Source organism: Paramisgurnus dabryanus, chromosome 13 (genome assembly GCF_030506205.2).
Source record: "Paramisgurnus dabryanus chromosome 13, PD_genome_1.1, whole genome shotgun sequence".
Classification (NCBI taxonomy): domain Eukaryota; kingdom Metazoa; phylum Chordata; class Actinopteri; order Cypriniformes; family Cobitidae; genus Paramisgurnus; species Paramisgurnus dabryanus.
In genome coordinates, this window is record NC_133349.1 from 20,623,400 (window position 1) to 20,645,010 (window position 21,611).

Here is a 21,611-nt window from a genome sequence, read left to right on the forward strand (position 1 = left end):
TCTGCGACGAAAACAGACACAGGTAAGTTCACACCACGAAATGTTTTCCAATGGTTTACTCACGGTCACGGACAGCTCTTAGTCTGCGTCCCTTCGCACTCCAAACAGCACACTACTTATAGTAACAGTGATTTCTGTAGTCGTTGGCCTCTCCGTCCTCTGCCCAGTGGAAGAAAATGGATGATGCGGGGCTTCGTCTACAAGACACACAGCAAGCCACAGCAATATACACAGCACCACTCCAAACGTGAAAAGGATTTAATACACAGTCTCACTCACCACACTATAAGTGCACCCCAACAAGGGAAGCGCCCGGTGTCCTCCACTGCGCTTGGGCTACGATAAGGCGATGGGAAATACGACCACAATAAGTCTCGTTGCGGTGGCTGTTTGAAGTTATACTTCTAACGGCTCGCCCACCACACTCTTATAGGGGTAGGGCCGCCCTCCTTCTCCTGGAGGTTTCCAATAGTTACACAAGTTAACTTTTGCCAGTTACTCCACACAAAAAGGGTATACTCACGGCGAATAGCCTTTGTTTACGTTGTACCAGAAGGTCAATTTTCTTCCTGCTTTACTCCTTCAATATTGGTTAGAACAAGTTCCTTTTTACCCATAGGATTTTCCTGTTTACTCCAGCAGATCCACAATCAAGACTGCAACGAGAGAGAGAGAGAACCACAGACAGCCACCACGTCCAACAATGAGCACAGCTCCGTTTCCCAGCACACACTAAGCACTCTAACTGTGTTCTAACTGTGCTTTATATACTCCTCTCTGTACTATAATCATCCAATTGCCAGGCGATCTCTTCAACTAGGCACAGCTGTGCCCAATCGGCTGATTACAGCCTCCGTGAATCTGCCGGATGTCCGGTGTTTCCGTTTTCCGGTCTGGACGGAAACATCCGGGCGGAACCAAAACTTCCTCAACTTTTGGTTCCGCCCTGAAAGATCGTCACCCCGTGACATCCTCCCCCGCCAATGCATTCCAGTCCCTGGAATGTCCTTGAGTAGTCCACTCACCGTAACGGGAAGGGGGTCGGCCTCGATTTTCCCGTTGGGAGCGCCTCACAGGGGAGTCAGGTCCGGCGGGCTCGGGCACAACCTCAGGTTGTCTTTGGGCGGCCGGGGGTTCAGCTGGCGCTGGTACTGGCTCTGGTTGTCTCTGGGCGGCCGGGGGTTCAACTGGCTCAGGTGCTAGCTCGGGCTCTACTGGGGCGGCCGGGGGTGGTGCTGCCACGGGTAGGCCTGGTACCACAGCCCATCCTTCCATCCAGGGGGCCGTCGGTGCCGGTTCTGCCACTACCTCCTTCGCGACCTCGGGATAATTTGGGCAAGGGCGAATCATGTTTCGGTGCACCACACGTTCCGGGCCGGCCTTTCCTTCCGGCCGGATGGTATACACCGGCTGTCCCGGCCTCTGTTGCCTGCAGACTACGTACGGGGTGGGCTCCCAACGGTCACTCAGCTTTCCTTTGCCTTGCCGCCGATTGTCTCGTACCAAGACTCTCTCTCCTGGTAACAAGGGGGCGTCCCGGGCCGTCCGGTCGTACAGCCGCTTGTTCTTTTCCCCTGTAGCCCGTATCTTCTGGGATACCTGCTCGTAAGCAAAGTGTAGCCGTTGGTGGTGGCGCCCCGCCCATTCCGTCACGCTCCCTTCCTCTTGGCCAGCGGCCACTCCCAAGACCAGGTCCGTGGGCATCCGCACATGTCTGCCGAACATCAGATAAGTGGGGGCATACCCCGTCGTACTATGAACGCTGTTATTATAAGCTTGCAAAAGATTCGGTAGAGCACTCACCCAATCGCTCTGCTTCCGTTGGTCCAGGGTCCCTAGGAGCCCCAACAGGGTCTGATTAAACCTCTCACAACAGCCATTTCCTTGAGGGTGATACGACGTCGTATGGGTCTTCGTGCACCCATACAGCTGGCATAATTCTCGGATCACCTTTGATTCGAAATTTGCCCCTTGGTCTGAGTGCAGGAACTCTGGACATCCAAACGTTTGGAAGACGTGCCGCCATAGAGCCGTTGCGGTGGTGTTTGCCGTCTGATCAAGGGTGGGAACTGCCCATGCGTATTTTGTAAACAGGTCGGTGATTACTAAGATGTTCGGATAGCGGTCCTGTGGCCGGCCCAGTGTCAGGAAATCCATCGCCATGATGTGGAGGGGGGCTTTGGCATGTATGGGCACCATCGGCGCTCGAGCCTCTCGTCGAGATTTAAACAACATACACCTGGGGCAAGCTTGGACCAAGCTGCGTACTGACGCTTCCAGCCCCGGCCAGTAGAAAAACCTGCGCAGCAACGATACTGTCCGTTCCTGTCCCTGGTGCCCCAGCTGATCATGGTAGGCGGACACCAAGGCTGCTGCTTGATCGGCGGGCACCACGATCTGGCGCACCTCTTCGTCCAGCTTCGGGTCACTAACCTTCCGGCAAAGCACCCCTTCCTGTAGTTCCAGCTTGTCCCACTGTCCCAGCAGTCTTTTTCCCGTCTCTGTTTGAGTCAGCCTCTCAGACGCTGTTGGCCGTCGGCCCTGCTCCACCCACATCTTTACCTGACACACATCCTGATTCTGGGCCTGCCTCGTTTTCCACCGACAGGGGTCCCAGCCCCAATTCTCCGGTACCGCCTCCTGCTGGCCTCCGGGGGCCTCCACGGCCCCTATCAGATAGCCCTCCCTCTGGCTTTCTTCTTCCTTGCCTCCCCGGCAACCGGGGTTGTCCGCCTCTGGCAATCGGGACAAGGCGTCCGCGTTCGTGTGTTCTCGCCCAGGCCGATACTGCAGTTGATACTCGAAATTGGCAAGTTGTGCCACCCAGCGCTGCTCCACAGCTCCCAACTTCGCTGTCTGTAAATGTACCAAAGGATTATTGTCTGTAATCACCGTTACCTTAGCACCCCAGAGGTAGTCCTTAAACTTCTCGCTCAGGGCCCACTTCAGGGCCAGCAGTTCCAGTTTAAATGAGCTGTAGTTTGCATCGTTCTTCTCAGCTGGGTGGAGGCTTCGGCTTGCGTAAGCAATCACCCGTTCTGTTCCCGCTTGTCGTTGGGCCAAGACCGCCCCCAACCCCAGGTTGCTAGCGTCTGTATACAAGATAAATGGTTGAGTAAAGTCTGCATAGGCTAAGATAGGAGCCTGTAACAATTCCTGTTTCAATCTCTGAAATGCCCCCTCACAGGACCCATCCCAGTCAATCGGGGGTGATCCCCGTCCCCGGTTCCGCCCTGTACCGACCAGCAGCTGGTTAAGTGGCTTAGCGATCTTGGAAAAATCTTTTATGAACCGTCTGTAGTATCCCACAAACCCCAGAAATGAACGTACTTGCCTCACAGTCTTGGGCGCACTCCAATCTCTTACTGCAGAGACTTTCCCAGGGTCTACAGCCACCCCAGCAGCGCTGACCACGTGACCCAGGAACTGGACCTCTCGCCTCAACAGATGGCATTTATCGGGTTGCAACTTCAGCCCATATTTCTCCATTGCCTGGAAAACCTCTTCGAGGTGCCGGAGGTGGGAATCGAAATCTGGGGAGTACAAAATTACATCATCTAGATATACCAAGACTGACTCCATTAACTGACCTCCCAAACAGCGCTGCATCAGACGTTGGAACGTGGCTGGGGCGTTGCAGAGCCCGAAGGGCATCCGTTCCCACTCGAATAGTCCAAACGGGGTCGTGAAAGCGGTCTTCTCCCTATCGGCCTCAGCCACTGGCACCTGCCAATACCCACTGGCCAGATCCAGAGTGGAGTACCATGCAGACCGCGTGAGACCCGCAAGGGAGTCTTCGATCCGGGGTAGGGGAAAAGCGTCTTTCTTAGTCACCAGGTTGAGCTTACGATAGTCCACACAAAACCTCCAAGCTCCCGACTTCTTCTGCACCAGTACGATGGGGGCTGCCCATGGGCTACTGCTTTCTCGGACGATGCCCCGCCCCAGCATGCCCTGCAATAGTGAGCGTACCTCTGTATATAAAGTGGGTGGGATCGGCCGGTACCTCTCCCTGCTGGGTCCTGCATCTCCAGTCGGAATATGATGTTCTACCACCTTAGTGCATCCGTAATCCTCCTCGTGTCTTGCAAACACATGTTGCCATTTCTGAAGGAGGGCTTGGAGTCGTTGTGTCTGCGCCTGTTCCAGCTTTTCCCCTTGCAGGGACTCACCTGCCAGGTGTCTCGGCATGTTCCTCTCCCCGTTGTTTGAGGGGGCTTCCATCTGCGTCAGGGCCACCTCGATGACAGTGGGGCACACCTGACGGAAACTAACATCTCTCTCTTCCCTCACCTGATGGGGTGCAACCCCCGTGAGTCGGGCCAGCCGCTGGTGTCGGTGTAAGTGCACTGGGTAGGGGTGGTCATTTCGAACCTTTACAGGGACCCTCCCCCGGTGGACCGCCGCTAGGCCTCGTGCTACTTCCACTTGGGGGCAATCAGCGTGGGGTTCAACCAATACCCACTCTTCGGGGCCAACTCCTCGGGGGGCCACTCTCACCCACACCATGGCCTCACTCCTAGGGGGGATAGATAAAGCATAGCGACACATCACTCTTCCTACCTCTTCCCGGCTTCTACGGACCTGGGTCATCTGGACCCGACGACAGTCGGCGACCACTCGCTCCCATAGGGGCCTCTCAACAGGGGAGATCCTAGGGCCGGGCCTCGCCCGAAATAACTCCTCCCAACACTCGGAGAGCACATTCATCCCTAGTAGGGCTCGGTGGACTCCCAAACACCTGTCTTCCACGATGATCACCCCTTTTTGGGGAACTAACACCCCGTGCACTTCTAAGTCCGTCAGCCGATAGCCAATGTAAGGAATCTCTAAGCCGTTGGCGCCCCGCAACGTCAGCCAGGGGGCCTCTCCTCCTTGGGTTCTCTGCTTCCCGAATACTTCCTGCGAGAGACTTTCGGCAAACAATGTCACTTGAGAGCCTGTATCTACCAGGCACTGTACCGTCTTGCCACATACCTTCACCTCCGCCATGGGGCTATGCCCCACCATCTGGCCTCTTGAATTATCACGTCTTTCCGGGTCTCCTCGAGGGGTCCCGGCCACACGACCCACTGTGGCCGGTCGTCCTAAAAACCCCCCTCCGATGCCCTGCGAGGCCCACACTGACGGCTATAATGCCCTGGTTCTCCACAACGATTGCAGATTGGCCGCCCTTGGTCATCCCACTCAAAGCGGGGCCGGTTAAAACGGTTTGGGCGCCCCGGTGGCTCTCGGCCCCTCTCAGAGTAGACTCGCTCTCGGGGTGCCGGTCTCGGTTCCTCTTGCGCCCTACCTTGACGAAGTTCTCCCAGAAGAGTCTTAGATAGTTCCGACATCTGCTCTCGGACATCTTTCAACAATTCTACTCTGAGGGCTTGCTTCCAATCTGCGTGTTCAGGTGGTGCTGCGGTGTTCCCACTTACGGCTGCACATACAGGGGTTTCACTTACTTCGACCTCATCACCTTCCAAGGCCAGTGCCTCCTTCTTTAGGTCCTCAAAGGTAAGCCCGGAGTCCCGTCGAAACTGGACCCTCAGACTTTGTCTCACGGGGCCCTCTTTCATCCCCAGGAGGAACTGGTCGCGTAACAAGGTCTCTCCGTCTCCTAGCCCATGGTCTCGTCGGGCCTGCAGGCGAGTGAACTGCTCTCGCAGCCTGAGGGCAAAAGCTCTAATAGGTTGTCGGGGGCCTTGCTTACAATTAAAAAATTGTGAACGGAGGACAGCTACGGGGGTATGGTCGCCATATTGTTCAGTAAGGAACTGGAACACAGTCTGGGCGGTGGCTCGGATTGCTTCGGGGGCGGCTTGTACCTCTCGCCGTGCTTCTCCCTCTAGGGAGTTCAACACAAACTGGAGCCGCTGAGCGGCGCTAAGGCCCTGCAAGTCGGCCAAGTACTCTAATTGGGCCTTCCATTCGGTCAGTCGTACCTCCGACTCTGCTCCTCCATATTTCTGGATCCATGGGCTTCCCATGATAATAGATGTGGCACGGGGTGGGGCTGCAGGCCCCGCGTTGTCAGTCATTGGGTGACCTTGGTTACTCAACTCGAGGTGGGGCCCTGCCGACTACGCCAAAATCTGTCACCACCAGGGGCTGGCTGTTTACTCTAAAGCCACGCCCCTTTGCAACTCCCACCTCGAGGAGGTCCCCAAAGCCAACCCAATGACCAGACAAACACGGGAACAGGTAAGTAAAATTTAAAACAAGCTTTATTTAGTTTAAATATTTAAAAGAACTGGGAATTTGGGGAAAGGGGAAATTAAAACTAATAGGCCTCTTCTTCTCCCTCCAGGGAGACTGCAGCCACGGCAGACAGGCCAAGGGCAGCAAGGGTGCCACCCACCATAAGCTGGGGGAGAACGGGAAACGTCAGACTCCAGCCTGGACCCTGCTAACCGTGGCGCCCTCCTTCTTCCGTCCTGGAGGCAGAATAATTTTGGTGTGACTGGTAAGGAAGATCTCCACTGTCGGTGTACCTTTCCTTGGGCCGGCAGGGGGTCCTCGCCCCACGTGCCTTTACGTTCCCTGTCGTACGTCCGTCCACGTTCTCCTTATGCCCCACAGATAGTCACTGCTACACAAAAGCACTGTTAGCTTACACTTGAGGTGTCTCTCACCGGCTCTGCTGCTTGCAGCTCTCTGGGTGGGTATCACGTTACACAGTCTGTTCTCCAATTGTTTCTCCTTGCTCTCCACAGGCGGCCACTAGGACACAAACGACACTGTTACTTGGACTTCGGGTATTGCTCACCGGTTCTGCTGCTTACAGCTCTCTGGGTAAGTATCACGTTCACAGTTTGCTCTTCAGTGATTCACTCTCGTTCTGCTCTCTCTCCACAGGTGGCCGCTAGAACACAAAGACACTGTTACTGGGACTTCGAGTAATTCTCACCGGCTCTGCTGCTTACAGCTTTCTGGGTAGGTATCACATTCACAGTTTGCTCTTCAATGATTCACTCTCGTTCTGCTCTCTCTCCACAGGCGGCCGCTAGAACACAAAGACACTGTTGCTGAGACTTCGAGTAATTCTCACCGGCTCTGCTGTTTACAGCTTTCTGGGTAGGTATGGTTCTCAGTTTGCTCTTCAATGATTCGCTCTCGTTCTGCTCTCTCTCCACAGGTGGCCGCTAGAACACAAAGACACTGTTGCTGAGACTTCGAGTAATTCTCACCGGCTCTGCTGTTTACAGCTTTCTGGGTAGGTATCACGTTCACAGTTTGCTCTTCAATGATTCACTCTCGTTCTGCTCTCTCTCCACAGGTGGCCGCTAGAACACAAAGACACTGTTACTGAGACTTCGAATATTTCTCACCGACTCCGCTGTTTACAGCTTTCTGGGTAGGTATCACGTTCACAGTTTGCTCTTCAATGATTCACTCTCGTTCTGCTCTCTCTCCACAGGTGGCCGCTAGAACACAAAGACACTGTTACTGAGACTTCGAGTATTTCTCACCGACTCCGCTGTTTACAGCTTTCTGGGTAGGTATCACGTTCACAGTTTGCTCTTCAATGATTCACTCTCGTTCTGCTCTCTCTCCACAGGTGGCCGCTAGAACACAAAGACACTGTTGCTGAGACTTCGCGTAATTCTCACCGGCTCTGCTGTTTACAGCTTTCTGGGTAGGTATGGTTCTCCTCCGTAGGTCAACAGAGGGGCGAAGGTCACACACCACCTCACCGGGTCGAGCGCTGCCCTATCTCCAATGCCCATAGGCCGATCGATTCCTAGACGGGGGCGCCCTTTTCGTAGAGACCACGGGGCGGCGGACCCTTTCGCCTCTAACTCTGCGACGAAAACAGACACAGGTAAGTTCACACCACGAAATGTTTTCCAATGGTTTACTCACGGTCACGGACAGCTCTTAGTCTGCGTCCCTTCGCACTCCAAACAGCACACTACTTATAGTAACAGTGATTTCTGTAGTCGTTGGCCTCTCCGTCCTCTGCCCAGTGGAAGAAAATGGATGATGCGGGGCTTCGTCTACAAGACACACAGCAAGCCACAGCAATATACACAGCACCACTCCAAACGTGAAAAGGATTTAATACACAGTCTCACTCACCACACTATAAGTGCACCCCAACAAGGGAAGCGCCCGGTGTCCTCCACTGCGCTTGGGCTACGATAAGGCGATGGGAAATACGACCACAATAAGTCTCGTTGCGGTGGCTGTTTGAAGTTATACTTCTAACGGCTCGCCCACCACACTCTTATAGGGGTAGGGCCGCCCTCCTTCTCCTGGAGGTTTCCAATAGTTACACAAGTTAACTTTTGCCAGTTACTCCACACAAAAAGGGTATACTCACGGCGAATAGCCTTTGTTTACGTTGTACCAGAAGGTCAATTTTCTTCCTGCTTTACTCCTTCAATATTGGTTAGAACAAGTTCCTTTTTACCCATAGGATTTTCCTGTTTACTCCAGCAGATCCACAATCAAGACTGCAACGAGAGAGAGAGAGAACCACAGACAGCCACCACGTCCAACAATGAGCACAGCTCCGTTTCCCAGCACACACTAAGCACTCTAACTGTGTTCTAACTGTGCTTTATATACTCCTCTCTGTACTATAATCATCCAATTGCCAGGCGATCTCTTCAACTAGGCACAGCTGTGCCCAATCGGCTGATTACAGCCTCCGTGAATCTGCCGGATGTCCGGTGTTTCCGTTTTCCGGTCTGGACGGAAACATCCGGGCGGAACCAAAACTTCCTCAACTTTTGGTTCCGCCCTGAAAGATCGTCACCCCGTGACATCTACATGACATGCTCACTGTTCAGAGACCAGAGCATACACGATATGTCATCATATGGGACAATGGTAGTTTCCATAGGGCTGCTTTGGTCCGCAACTGGTTTACAGACCACCCATTCTTCATGGCACTCAACCTCCCTTCATACTCTCTATTCTTAAATCCTATCGAGGAGTTGTTCTCTGCCTGGCGCTGGAAAGTGTACGACTGTCATCGTTGGAGGAGGCATGTAGAGATATTGACCAGGCATCATGTAAGGCCTGCGGCATTCAAGGAGATTATCCACGGTGCCTTGGACTAGAGGATATTGCATGCGATGTGGACGAAATTTTGTGGCTGGACACACAAAGATGACATGATGTAGGCTGATTGTCTTTTTTTTGTGAAATTACTATTTTGTGTTCTGACTTTGTCTTGGTTTTGATGAGTGTAAATAAACACCAATACTTGAAGTTTGGATCTTTATATGTTTACATGAAACTATGACAAAAGTATGACCTCAAATTGACATCTGTACACAGAGAAAGCAAAAGCCAGATGTGTTTTGTATTCATACCATCAGTGTGTAGTTGGCACATTGTGTGCCAAGTAGATGATGGCATGTTTACTGCCACATAACATGATTGAATTTTAAAATAGATTATTCAAGAGGTTTCCACAAGTGACATGTTTGTTCTTACAAATAGACAAGACAACATGAGTCGTGTCAACTCCGCACCACAGCTCTAGGTGGCACAAAGCTCGATCTTTGTTTTACAACAAAAGTTTATCATTAACTGAAAATGAGATGTATATAGTAAAGATTGCATGTGACTGAGACCTCAGTCATGATGTTTCCTCATGGTTTGTATTGGACTCTGTTGATGTTGTGCATTGGTAAGCCTTTAAAACAACTACATAATGTGTGTCATAAAGCTGTAGTTAACTGCAAGAGGAAAATAAAAGACAGTTTGCCTTTTACTACACTAGTCAAAAAGTTTTAACATCTTTTCTTGTTGTTAACAGGACAAAGTCTTAGTGAAGATCTGCAGTTTCAGGAGTTTAATGGGGCAACAGGAAAAAATGTAGTGTTTGCCCCTGAAGATCTACCATACATTCCTTCACAGATTATTTTTATTGCATGGGCTTTTGGAGTGGATAATATTATTTCCTTTAACAATGGTGAAAATAAAGTTTCTCAAGAATATGAAGGCAGAGTTAATCTCAACACCACCACTGCTGCTCTGGAGCTCAAGAACCTGAGGCTGAATGATTCTGGGTCATACAAACTGACAGTAATAACAACTTCACAAACCTCTACAGGGCAAACTTCACTCAAAGTGTATGGTGAGTCTGTTGCTATAACTATTATTTGGAAATAGGCTTAATAAACATGTTTGGGGGGGGGGGGGTGGACACATAATTTTAAAGATAATAATAAAAAGTAAAGTTTGTTTAAGACACATAAATATTTGGTTATTAACAAGAATTAAAGATGCTGAATAATTGGTGCAAATTGCAATGGCATTAACAGTTGAATATTTTTCCAGCTTATGTTATATTGACTTAATTTTGTGTTTGAATGTCCATTACTACATAAAAAAAGCGCAAAACTGTGCTAAATGTTCGTTGTCTCTAATGTACAGTTTACTTCAGTATGTTTATGTTTCATTTAGGAATACAAAGAAATTCCACAAATCCCCAACATAAACTTCAGGATGAATGTATTTTGCATTATTTACTGGGTTTAAAATTAAAAAAAATTCTAAATTAATTTTAATCCAACAGATACAGTATGTTTGCCCATATTTAATCCAAAATTGAAATATTTACCAATATTTTCAGAAACCTGAAAACCAGATACAAAACATAAAAACCACAGGCTCTCTTGCTTTATTTAGAAACAGTGTTTTGTGTTTTCTCTTTCATCCACACAGAAACAGTATCTGACACATCACTCATTGGTCCACAGGAATCATTAATAGAGAATCTATCAAGTGCTAACATAATCTGTGAAGGAAGCGGTGACATCACTTCTGTGGAATGGATGAAAGATAAAAATCCACTGAAACCCAGCAACAGAATCATCTTCTCATTTGATAACAGATCAGTGTTGATCAGTCCAGTGATCAGATCAGACAGTGGAGAATATCAATGTACATTAAGAAACCCTGCCAGCTCTGAAACTGCAAACCTCAGACTTATCATCAACTGTGAGCAGTTAAACATCAAGATTTGTGTTTGAACTTGATGAAATATCTCAATACTTTAATGCTCTGTTTACACATCTAACAATGAGTCTCTTGTCTGTTATAGATGGACCAGAATATGTTTTTATTAATGGTTCGAATGAAGTGGATTCAGGCCGTCCTGTGTCACTGTCTTGCTCTGCCACTTCTTTACCTTCTGCTTCATTCACCTGGAGGTTTAATGGATCAGACACCGGTGTAACCACAAACACATTTACCATTGATAAGAGTGACATCACACACAGTGGAGATTACATCTGCACGGCCTACAATGATGTCACAGAGAAAAATGTCTCTCAAAGCCATCTATTAGTAGTTAAAGGTAAGAGAAATAAGTTTTCTTTCATAGAAAACTATAATGTCAAACAATGACTAGCTAACTATTAAATGAGCATATTTCTTTGGTAACTTTTTTTTATAATTTTTTAAATAATGAAATGATTACTCTTATTGCTGTGCTATTTTGTATTTATCCAAATTCTTAAATGTGGCCTTCTAAAATGTTATATTTATTTAAATGACAATGGCAGTAGGTTAAACAAATTAGCAATATCTCCAGAGAACAATTTCTCTTTTATACCTTTTAGTCTGTACCTTTTTCCTCTATTACTGAACTTTTTGTGAAATGCTCTGTGGAAGCTTCTTTACAGCCAGACACAGACTTTTTTTAAGAGTGTAGTTCAAAATGACATTTTACTTATTTTGATATGGGATAAAGTGTTACAATAGTTTACGGTGCATGATATAGAGCATAGTTTTGTTGTATTTTTGCTATAGAAGGTGGTGGAGGTGGAGGTGGAGGGCTGACAACAGGAGCAATAGTTGGGATTGTCATTGGAGTTTTAGTGGCAATTGCCGGCATTTGTGGCTTGATTATCTACTTTATAAAACAAAGACAATGTAAGTAATTTAGAGCCAAACTGCCAAATAATTTCTTATATAGTATCACAAATTTTGTTAGCAAGTGAATGTGTGAGATCATATGTGTTTTTTTGTAAATCCACAGATTTTGGGCGGAGCAATAATACTGGAGCGATCTCTACAATATATGAAAATGAATAAATAATCCCAACCTGAATATTCAAAATTAACCTTAAGCTATATTTATTTAATTTTTAATTCATTTTTTGCTGTATTTTCTGAAACATCTTGTTTCTTTAAGAGTAATACTGATAAAGGTGTTTTCTTTATATTTCAAACATAGAAAATATTGAAACTATGTGAATTTTATGAGGGCCCCAATAGGAATACAAAGATGTTGGAGTGTATCACAGATTTTAATGTTCTTTGCTATTGATGTTGGAGTGTATCACAGATTTTAATGTTCTTTGCTATTTCTTGTGAAACTGGTTTGGGTTACTATTTTTTATTTTTAAACAGCAAAGTCTGCATGCATGTATAATTATGGTACAAATCTCTTCACATTTTTACTTGAAACAGGATGCAATATTTCACCTCTGATTATGAGACAAAATAGTTATATAGTAAAAATGGTTAAAAAATAGTTTAGAATTATATAAATGTTTATACATGTAAGCAGCGGTGTAGCCAATTATGTACCCCAATTCAATAATAAATAAAATGTGGGTAATGTAGACTTTAAACTAACATGTTTCAAAAATGTGTTTTTGGATAATGTTTGATTGACATCTGTGTTAGGCCATAATCAACTTATACAGTCTCAGTCTGTGAGTTTGTGGTTGCCCAGTCTTACTTTTCCATTACTTTAGTGTTGGAAATCTGCTCTATACAAAACTCTATAAAACATTATTTATATTATCCTAGAATTGATCAGGAAGAGAGTTAATTGTGTCTTTAGATCTACATTGTGTGATTCTGTATGTGGAGTGAAATATGGTGTTGTTGATGTTGTTTGATTTTACTGTCTGATAAAAGTTCATGTCTGTGTAACTCAAAAAAAATGCTGGGTTATTTTCAACCAGCATTGGGTCAGAAACGGACGAGCCCAGCCAGTAGGTTAAATTAACCCAGAAAATGTTTATATTCGACCCAACAATGGGTAAAACTAACCCTGCATTTTGAGTTAAACAACCCAGCATACGTAAATTGTAATGAACTCTGTCTGTGTACCCTGTCTTGTACTCTTATTTTGAAGTCATGTCTGTGTCATCCATGTCTGTAGTTCTTTGTAGTTCTTTTGTTCATTGGTCCGTGTGATGATTGTTCCCCAGGTGTGTCTTGTTTTCCCTGATTACTCTGTGTATTTAATGCTGCGTTCCAGGCAACCCGTAACCCGTAACTCACGAGTTCAAAACCACGCCTCACGACTCTGAACTGGGAGTACATCGATCTAGTACGAGTTCACGGGTGGGAAGTCACGGGTTTGACTGCCGTTCCAGTGCACTTTCACCGGTAGAAGGTTGTAAAAACACGAGTTACGGGCTGCCTGGAACGCATAAGGTCGTGAGTCGTGGTTTTGAAGTCGTAACTCACGGGTTTAAAAACCTGCCTGGAACGCACCTTAAGCCTAGTGTTTCCAGTGTCTGATGTCGATCGTTACTTGATGTTCTGCGTTCTGCGTTCTGCGTTCTGCGTTGGCAAAGTGAAGCTTTCTTGAAGCAGTGAAGCTTTCAACCCAATTGTATCGGAAAAAGGTTCATTACTCGAAGCTTTTCAAATCAGAGCTCAATGAGGACCTCTGCTGGTGAAAGTGCTGTTTCACAACATGTTCCACAACCAAACAACGTATTAATTTAATGATAAAAGGAAAACTTAATGGATTGACAAATTAAGGATAGATTCATAAATAAATGTTACAATATATTAAATACATGACCAAAGCATGTTCCATTTCATGCGAATGGTACTCCAAACAAAAATAACAAATTAAGGATAGAACTTGTCTCAAAAGTATAAAGTGTGAACCAATTAAAAATTATATCATGGTTTTAAGTGGTGCAGAAAAGTATTTTTACTACTATATATATATATCTCATAAACTCACTAGTAATTGCAATACTCCAATACAACCCATGAGGGCGCGCCGCGCATTGCACAATTCTAAACCTTTGAATCAGATAACGAAGCAGTCACGTGGGTGTGTGTGATCAATCTCTTACATCAGGTAATTAATGCACATCTGTTTAACTAATACACTCTGCTGGGTTATTTTCAAATCGGTCAAAAAAGGGTGACCCCAGCAACTTGGGTTGTAATTTATGTTATGGTTAAAATCCAGGTAAGACAGGATGCGGATCCAAATGCAGTGAGGTTTTATTAAAATAGCAACAAACAAGCAAAAACGTATCAGGAAGTCCAACAAGGAACCAAGAACTAGTGATGTTACCAGTGACTCCGAAGCGTGTGTCAAAAAAACGAACCGATTTTCATTGAAGCTTTGTATCGAAGCTTGATTCGTTCTGGCAAAATCACGTGACCAATGACGTCAGAACTTACATTGATGAATCTAAATCCCTTTTAAAAGTCTCTGCTTGTGCTACACATTTTAGTACAATGAGATGCTATGGAGATAATTAGAAGAAAAATGTTACATGGAATAAGATAAGGCACGAAATTCTTATTCGTCAAACAGTTTTATTGGTTCCACTGTCCATCTGTATAGTTTTCTGTTTTAATTTCCACACTTAACTGTTAAATCTAAACATTAACAGGTGGTTTTCAAACAGGGTTTAAATTAGACCATGAGCAGTTAATCTTTATTAGTTCAGCATGTTTTAAAAATGACTTCCTGAAACACAGATATAGTACATGTCCAGTAAACTACAGATTAATATTTTATGATTAGTGCATTCACACAATTTACAGCTGTGATCAAAGAGCAAATTCTTGCACTCTTAAAACGAATGTGTTTAAATAACACATCTTGTGTCTAGTTAAGAACAACACATTTAAATTACCCTAGATCCGATGCCGCTATTTTTATACTTGACCCGGCTATACAGTGTGAGGCACACGTGTATACAGTACGAGGCACACGTGAAACCACTAGACCTCTTGACCCGAACCCACTTGGGACAAGAACCGACGGGCGAATGTCAATAGAAGTACCACACTCGCAAACTTCCCTAAACACTTCCCCTCGGGGAATCCCTAAATTTGGACGGTTCATGTTCGTGAATTTAGGGACCATCTCTAAAGTAATACTGTACAAGTTTCTATCTTCAAAAGCATTTAACTGTTTATTCAAATAAATATCAAAAATCTAAAAAGTGTGCATTATAGCTGACAACCACATAAACACGTTGGTTGTGTGACTTTTTGTTGACTTTCAGTAATTCCATTTACAGTTTTTTTCAATCGCTAACAAGCGCTTACCCATACTTCAGATAATTTTTCTAAACACTTAACAAAGTTTTCCACCTACAAAACACAATTGGCCAAATGCATAATTTTCTTTTCAAAAACACATTTTGTTAAATAAATACTAAATCTTCATTTCAAAATAGAACACATATTTCTCTGCACATAATACCTTTACCAAAACACTAGAAATCTGACTCAAAATAAAATTATTCTTTCAAAGAATAACACTTCTTTTCACTTCACAAGGTACATGCAATCAATTAAAGTACACCAGGTTTCAAAATACTGGCTATTGTTGACATTACAAAAACTGCATAGACTTTTATGTTTCAGTTTTACAGGTATTTGCATGCAAAACATGCAATCCACCATTTTTATGCTAAATGTCTTTGCTGTACATGTGGACACACAGTTCCCAACCATGTTCACATTCAAAAGCATTTCAGTAAAAAGCAGTTTTTCCACTTACTCTTGACTACAGGAGGTAAAGTAGAAACACAATATGATAGAACAGAAAAAGTTTTACAGTATTGATCTTGATCATTTTTGAGGAGCTTTCCTCTTCCCCCAGAGGATGGAAGACGTTGCATTCTTTAGAGGGACAAAATTTTTTACATATGCATTACTGTATGACCTTATTGACATGTCAAGTGAGAATAGAAAAAATCCATGTAAAATGCAATACTTACCTGTTGGTTTGTTGAAAGATGCGTATAATGGAGGCAACCTCCTAAAATTGGGATGCACTCTTTCACCAGCCTCTCTTACTGATATCAGTGAATTCCATCACTGACTACTGTTCTTGCAGCCCTTGGAATGCCACCACCATATGCATTCTTACACCTCTACATTGCCCTCTCCTTGGGCATGCTCTTCTCCCTGGCCCTGCTCCTCTCACTGCATCTCTCACTTCACCTCTCACTGCACCTGCATCTCTCACTGCTCCTCTCACTGCTCCTCTCACTGCATCTCTCACGTCACCTCTCACTGCACCTCTCACTGCATCTCTCACTGTCCTGCTCCTCTCACTGCATCTCTCACTGCACCTCTCACTGGACCTGCTCTTCTTCATGTGCCCCTTGCTTTTATGCTTCCTCGTCCAGAGATTACAGTGTTTGTCTGTTTCTGTTTTCAAAAACATCACTCCTCAAAGTCCTCCTTTTACTGTATAAGTATCAATGTAATAGAAAAAATAACCTAAGCCAGACTGGAATCAGCTGTGGTTGGCCCAATTTACCCAATATAAAGGTTTTTATACTGTATCTATGGTTTGGAATATTGTTTTTGCTATTGTGGGATGTTGTGTGTAAGCATTTGTAAATACTACAAAAACAATCCATAATTTTGGTGGGAGGTATTGCTTGTCTGTTAAGAAAATGTAAGCATTGTGGAAATGTGTTTACTGACTGCATATTGTGTGAAAACGACATGAAATGAATGAATGGTATGGCCACAAAAGACCGATGCTGTGCTAATTGTGTTTAGAGTTTTGAAAATGTGACAACTGATTGGACAAATGCTTGTTAGCGACTGAAAAAAACTGTAAATGCTGTTAAAAGTAGAAACGTGTATATTATTGAGTAACTTAAAGACGGTCCCTAAATTCACCACTGTAAAATTGTAAATATTGACAAACCTATTTCAGCTTGAGCGAATCTCTGATACAAGTAAAATCTAATTTGTTCATCCATGCTAATTTAGCAAAAAATGCTTTTGCTGTTTACAAACAAAACAACACGTTCTATCGAGTACACGTAAGCTTTAATCACATCTCAAAAATGCAACTTTTGTTATGTCGAGATCACGAGAAAATAACTTTTGTTATCTCGAGATAACGAGAAATTAAGTCGTGATCAAGAGAAAACAAGCAAGCAAAAATGATAATAGTGCATGTCCTCTCTCGACTTCCGTACACTTAAGATGGCAGAATAGACCCCTTGCACGTGACGTCACGCTCTACTCGCGCAAATCATGGACGCCATGACAGACGGCGGAAGTGCTATGTTGTAGACGGACGGCAAGCCGAACAAGTACGTGTTTGTGTTCGTTAGGGTCATAAAATAGTTATTTCGTGTTGCTATGATGCACCAACCATTACAGAAAAGTGGCATAAATACATTATTTTTACATGAATGTTATTGTTTAATGCTGCAGTGACAACATAAATTTCATAGCTGCCAACTCTCACGCATTCACAGTGAAACCCACACAATTGACCCCATTCTCACGCCACACATCCATTTTCACGATGTAAGTAGCTAAACCAGTGCTCGCAGTACTGACCCTTTTATATTTTAGCGTACCTTCACTGTCTTTTGCGTGCCACCACTTCTCATGTTGCTGGTACTTTGCTGCAAAGAGTCAAAGAGCATTTCACTTCATGTGGCGCTGCGCAGGAAGTTCGGCAGCGAGGACATCAGAGTACCGCGAGAGCAAGTCGAAATGTTACAAAAGGGTCCGCCTTTACCTTTGCTCTCGCGTTACTCTGATGTCATACGCCGATCAGTCAGCTCCGCACCAGTCGAACACACAAAGCGTCAAGGTCTGGATGAAAAGCAGAGACCTGCCCGGATTCCACCACACAGATACCCTCAGAAAACAGCAATTTTAATCAACCATCACTCGCGTATGCATGTTTGCAAGCAGTACAAGCCTGCGTGATGTTTGCGGTGACAGGTTTTAATAAAAGAGAAAAAAGTCAATTGATATTTGACATCTATAAACAATAATTTATACGAAATATAATTATATGGTCTTGACATACACATTATCTGTTGCTTTAGTTTAATATAAACTACTCATTTGGTTTATTTGATTGTGACAGTCCCTCTATCACCAGTCACAAATCATCACTTTACGCTTCTCTTTCTCAGTGGATAAACTGAATCAAAGCTGCTGTTATCTGCAGTTATACATTTTACAGAGACCAGTAGCCTATTCACTAGATTTTAAGAACTTTTTTGGCACTTTTATCAGAAGGAAAGCATAATAGAAGTGTATAAAATAATAGTAAAGACTCTAATCTCAGGCATTTAAACTCAGTAAAAGCTTTTATTTCAATTTAATTTCTAAAGTATGATTCGATTTGTATTGTGAACCATTTTAATGCAGTCTTTTCCAACTATTTAACAAATAAAATCCACACTATTATCAATTGGCAAATGGTTAGGACTTATATAAAAAATTATTACCACAAACACCCACCCCCCCAAAAAATCTCACTCCAAGCTGAACTCAGAAGTTGGCAGCTCTGCAGACTTTTAAAAGCCTTAAAGAGTAACTAAACCCTAAACCAACTTTTTTTAGTTAATGAATTGTAAGAATGGGGCTTTATTAGTGCTGTTCATTGATTTTAGTAAGTTTTTTGACATTTGGATGTAAAGTGTTTCAATACTACAATATATGGTGTAAAAACGTCTGAGTGCTGCCCTCTTCAGGTTGAACGGTGGCTACTGCAGTTGAATTTTCCTATTGGATGGTGGGTCCAAAAAATGACTCGTGACGTAAGCAGGTTCAAGCTCACCATGCCCTTGTTACGATCTCACCACACACTTAGTTCGTCCCCTCTATCTCCTTGGGATCTGCCCACTTTTCTTGCATTTTTCAAATATTGCCAGTGGGTGGAGTCAGGCTCTGACCAGGGGTTTAGTTACGCTTTAAGATCAGCACCAGTGTATGGGGATATCCCGTTTACCACATAGTGGTACAATTCATGCGGGCTGAAGTCGGGCAGACTTGGCGTTTAATGAGGTCCGTGAAAATTGAAGGAGGAAGAAGGTAAGTGTCGGTATCCAGTCCCGCTATCTCTAACTTCTCTAAATAGCGCTTTTTGTGAGGACCTACCAAATGCCCTACCTCGACCGATAACGGCACAACAACTTCCTTAATATAAGAAGCCATGTATTTTAGTGTAATATATATTTAAACTGTTTAAAACTAATCAAAAATCCCGCTCGTCTATTACTAATCAACCTAGTGCGTCAGTGATTTTGCCGTCCAGCATGGCGTCGTCACGTGGTCTAGGTCACGTGTTTGCAAAGGGTCTATACCCTGTGAAATCCACTTCGAATGGAACGCACCGACTGTATACTGTAATTTCTACAGAATTTTTTAACATTGACGGCTGTCTCTCTGGACGTGTGAGAATAAGGGTGAGAGGGAAAATCACAGTATACTCACTACCAAAATCTAGACTGCACCACTGGCCACAATCTAAGGCGACAAATTAGACTAATGATCTTTACACGTTACTGTGCTGCGTGTACTGGACTGGGCAGTAATTTGGAGCTATGATCTCTATGTAGATTAACATATATTGACTTTCAAAACGTCACTCACTGTACACTGGAGTCTTGCTTGTCATATTTGTTTTCAATTCAATTATTAAATAAATTTTTATTCCTTTTCTTAATAAATAATGTTTTTTATTTAAAGATTCTAATATTTGTGGCTTGTATGTGTCACCACCAGGGGCTGGCTATGTTTGACTAAAAGCCACGCCCCTTCTCAACTTCCACCTCGAGGAGGTCCCCAAAGCCAACCCAATGACCAGACAAACACGGGAACAGGTAAGTAAAATATAAAACAAGCTTTATTGAATTTAAATACTTAAAAGAACTGGGGAAATGGGAAAAGGGGAAATTAAAACTAATGGGCCTCTACGTCCTCCCTCCAGGGAGACTGCAGCCACGGGCAGACAGGGGCAAGGGCAACAGGGGTGCAGACCACCGTAAGCCGGGGGGAAGGGGAAACGTCAGGCTCCGGCCTGGTCCCTGCTACCCGTGGCGCCCTCCTTCTTCCTTCCTGGAGGCAGAATAAAATCAATGTGACTGGTAAGGAGATTTTCCCGCTGTCTGCGTACCTTCTTCTATTCGACAGGGGGTCCTCGCCCCGCGTGCCTTCACGTTTCTCCGTCGTACGTTCACTCTCGTTCTCCTTTCTCTCCACAGGTGGCCACGGCTCTGCTGTTTACAGCTCTCTGGGTAGGTATCACTTTACACAGTCTGTTCTCCGAATGTTCACTCTCGTTCTCCTTTCTCTCCACAGGTGGCCACTAGGACACAAAAGCACTGTTACTTGAACTTTGAGTATTTCTCACCGGCTCTGCTGTTTACAGCTCTCTGGGTAGGTATCACTTTACACAGTCTGTTCTCCGAATGTTCACTCTCGTACTCCTTTCTCTCCACAGGTGGCCGCTAGGACACAAAACACTGTTACGTGGGCTTTGGATGCTTCTCACCTGCTCTGCTTCGTACAGCTCTTGATAAGTATGGTTTCCTCCGTAGGTCAGCAGAGGGGCGAAGATCACACACCACCTCACCGGGTCGAGCGCTGCCCTATCTTCACTGCCCGTAGGGCGATCGAATCCTGGACAGGGGCGCCCCTTTGTAGAGACCGCGGGGGCGGCGGACCCTTTCGCCTCTGACTCTGCGACAAGGACAGACACAGGTAAGTTTGCACTACGAATATTTCCAATATTGTACTCACAGTCGCTGACAGCTCTTGATCTGCGTCCCTTCACACTCCAAAACAGCACACTGCGTATGGTAGCTGTAAATTCTGAGGTCGTTAGCCTCTCCGTCCTCTGCCCAGTAGAAGAATGGATGATGCGGGGCTTCGTCTGACAAGACACACAGCAACCCACAGCAAATACACAGCACCACTCCAACGTGAAAAGCTTAAAGGCGCTCTAAGCGAATAATGTGCGACGTCACTTCCTGTTGATGTTTGAACTGTTTTCAAACAGACAGAGCGTAGCTAACTCCTCCCCCTCCCCCTCCCTTCCGTGCTTTCATGAACGCGCCCAACCCCCACCCCCAAATCCTTCTTGTCGTTTATTGGCTGGAATACTTTGTTTTGTTTTGTGATGCTAGGTTTGGCCATTTGTTGATATTGCCGTTTGTGAAGCCTGGGCTGTCTACAGAGATCACGTTTTTTTACAGTTTGATCAGCGGACAGGCAGCAAGCAGATAGTGAGGAGATGTTTCCGGTATGTAACAAAAAATGTTTTATGGTCTAAAACGCTTCAATTCGCTTAGAGCACCTTTAATTAATTGCAAAGTCTCACTCACCACACTATAAGTGTACACAAAGGAAACGCCCGGCGTCCTCCACTTCACTTGGGCTGAAATAAGGGCGATGGAAATACGACCAGAATAGTGTTTCGTTGCTGTGGCTGCTTGGATTGACGCTTCTAACGGCTCGCCCACCACGCTGTTCTAGGGGTAGGGCCGCCCTCCTTCTCCTGGAGGTTTCCAACGATTACACAGGTAAATTTCTGCTAGTTGCTCCACACCAGAATTTATACTCACAGCGGATAGCCTTTGTTTACGTTGTACAACAAA

At 45.1% G+C, this 21,611-nt stretch overlaps 1 protein-coding gene across 1 annotated transcript; it reads left to right on the forward strand.

Annotated features, from left to right (window-relative positions):
* Nucleotides 1-5,104: 5,104 nt before the first annotated feature.
* On the forward strand, nucleotides 5,105-20,466 carry LOC135727444 (cell adhesion molecule CEACAM6-like). The gene is made up of 8 exons (XM_073811710.1): nucleotides 5,105-5,201; nucleotides 5,399-5,502; nucleotides 6,296-6,371; nucleotides 9,761-10,089; nucleotides 10,707-10,947; nucleotides 11,051-11,305; nucleotides 11,761-11,883; nucleotides 20,456-20,466. Exons 1-8 carry the CDS (start codon nucleotides 5,105-5,107, stop codon nucleotides 20,464-20,466), a joined length of 1,236 nt encoding a protein of 411 aa, XP_073667811.1.
* Nucleotides 20,467-21,611: the final 1,145 nt, after the last annotated feature.

Coding starts and splice junctions, on each gene's coding strand:
- LOC135727444 (XM_073811710.1), top strand. CDS start 5,105: ATGCCCTGCGAGGCCCACACTGACGGCTATAATGCCCTGGTTCTCCAC. Junction 5,503..6,295: donor CCTTCTTTAGGTCCTCAAAG/GTAAGCCCGGAG, acceptor TTCTCCCTCCAG/GGAGACTGCAGCCACGGCAG. Junction 10,948..11,050: donor CCTCAGACTTATCATCAACT/GTGAGCAGTTAA, acceptor TGTCTGTTATAG/ATGGACCAGAATATGTTTTT.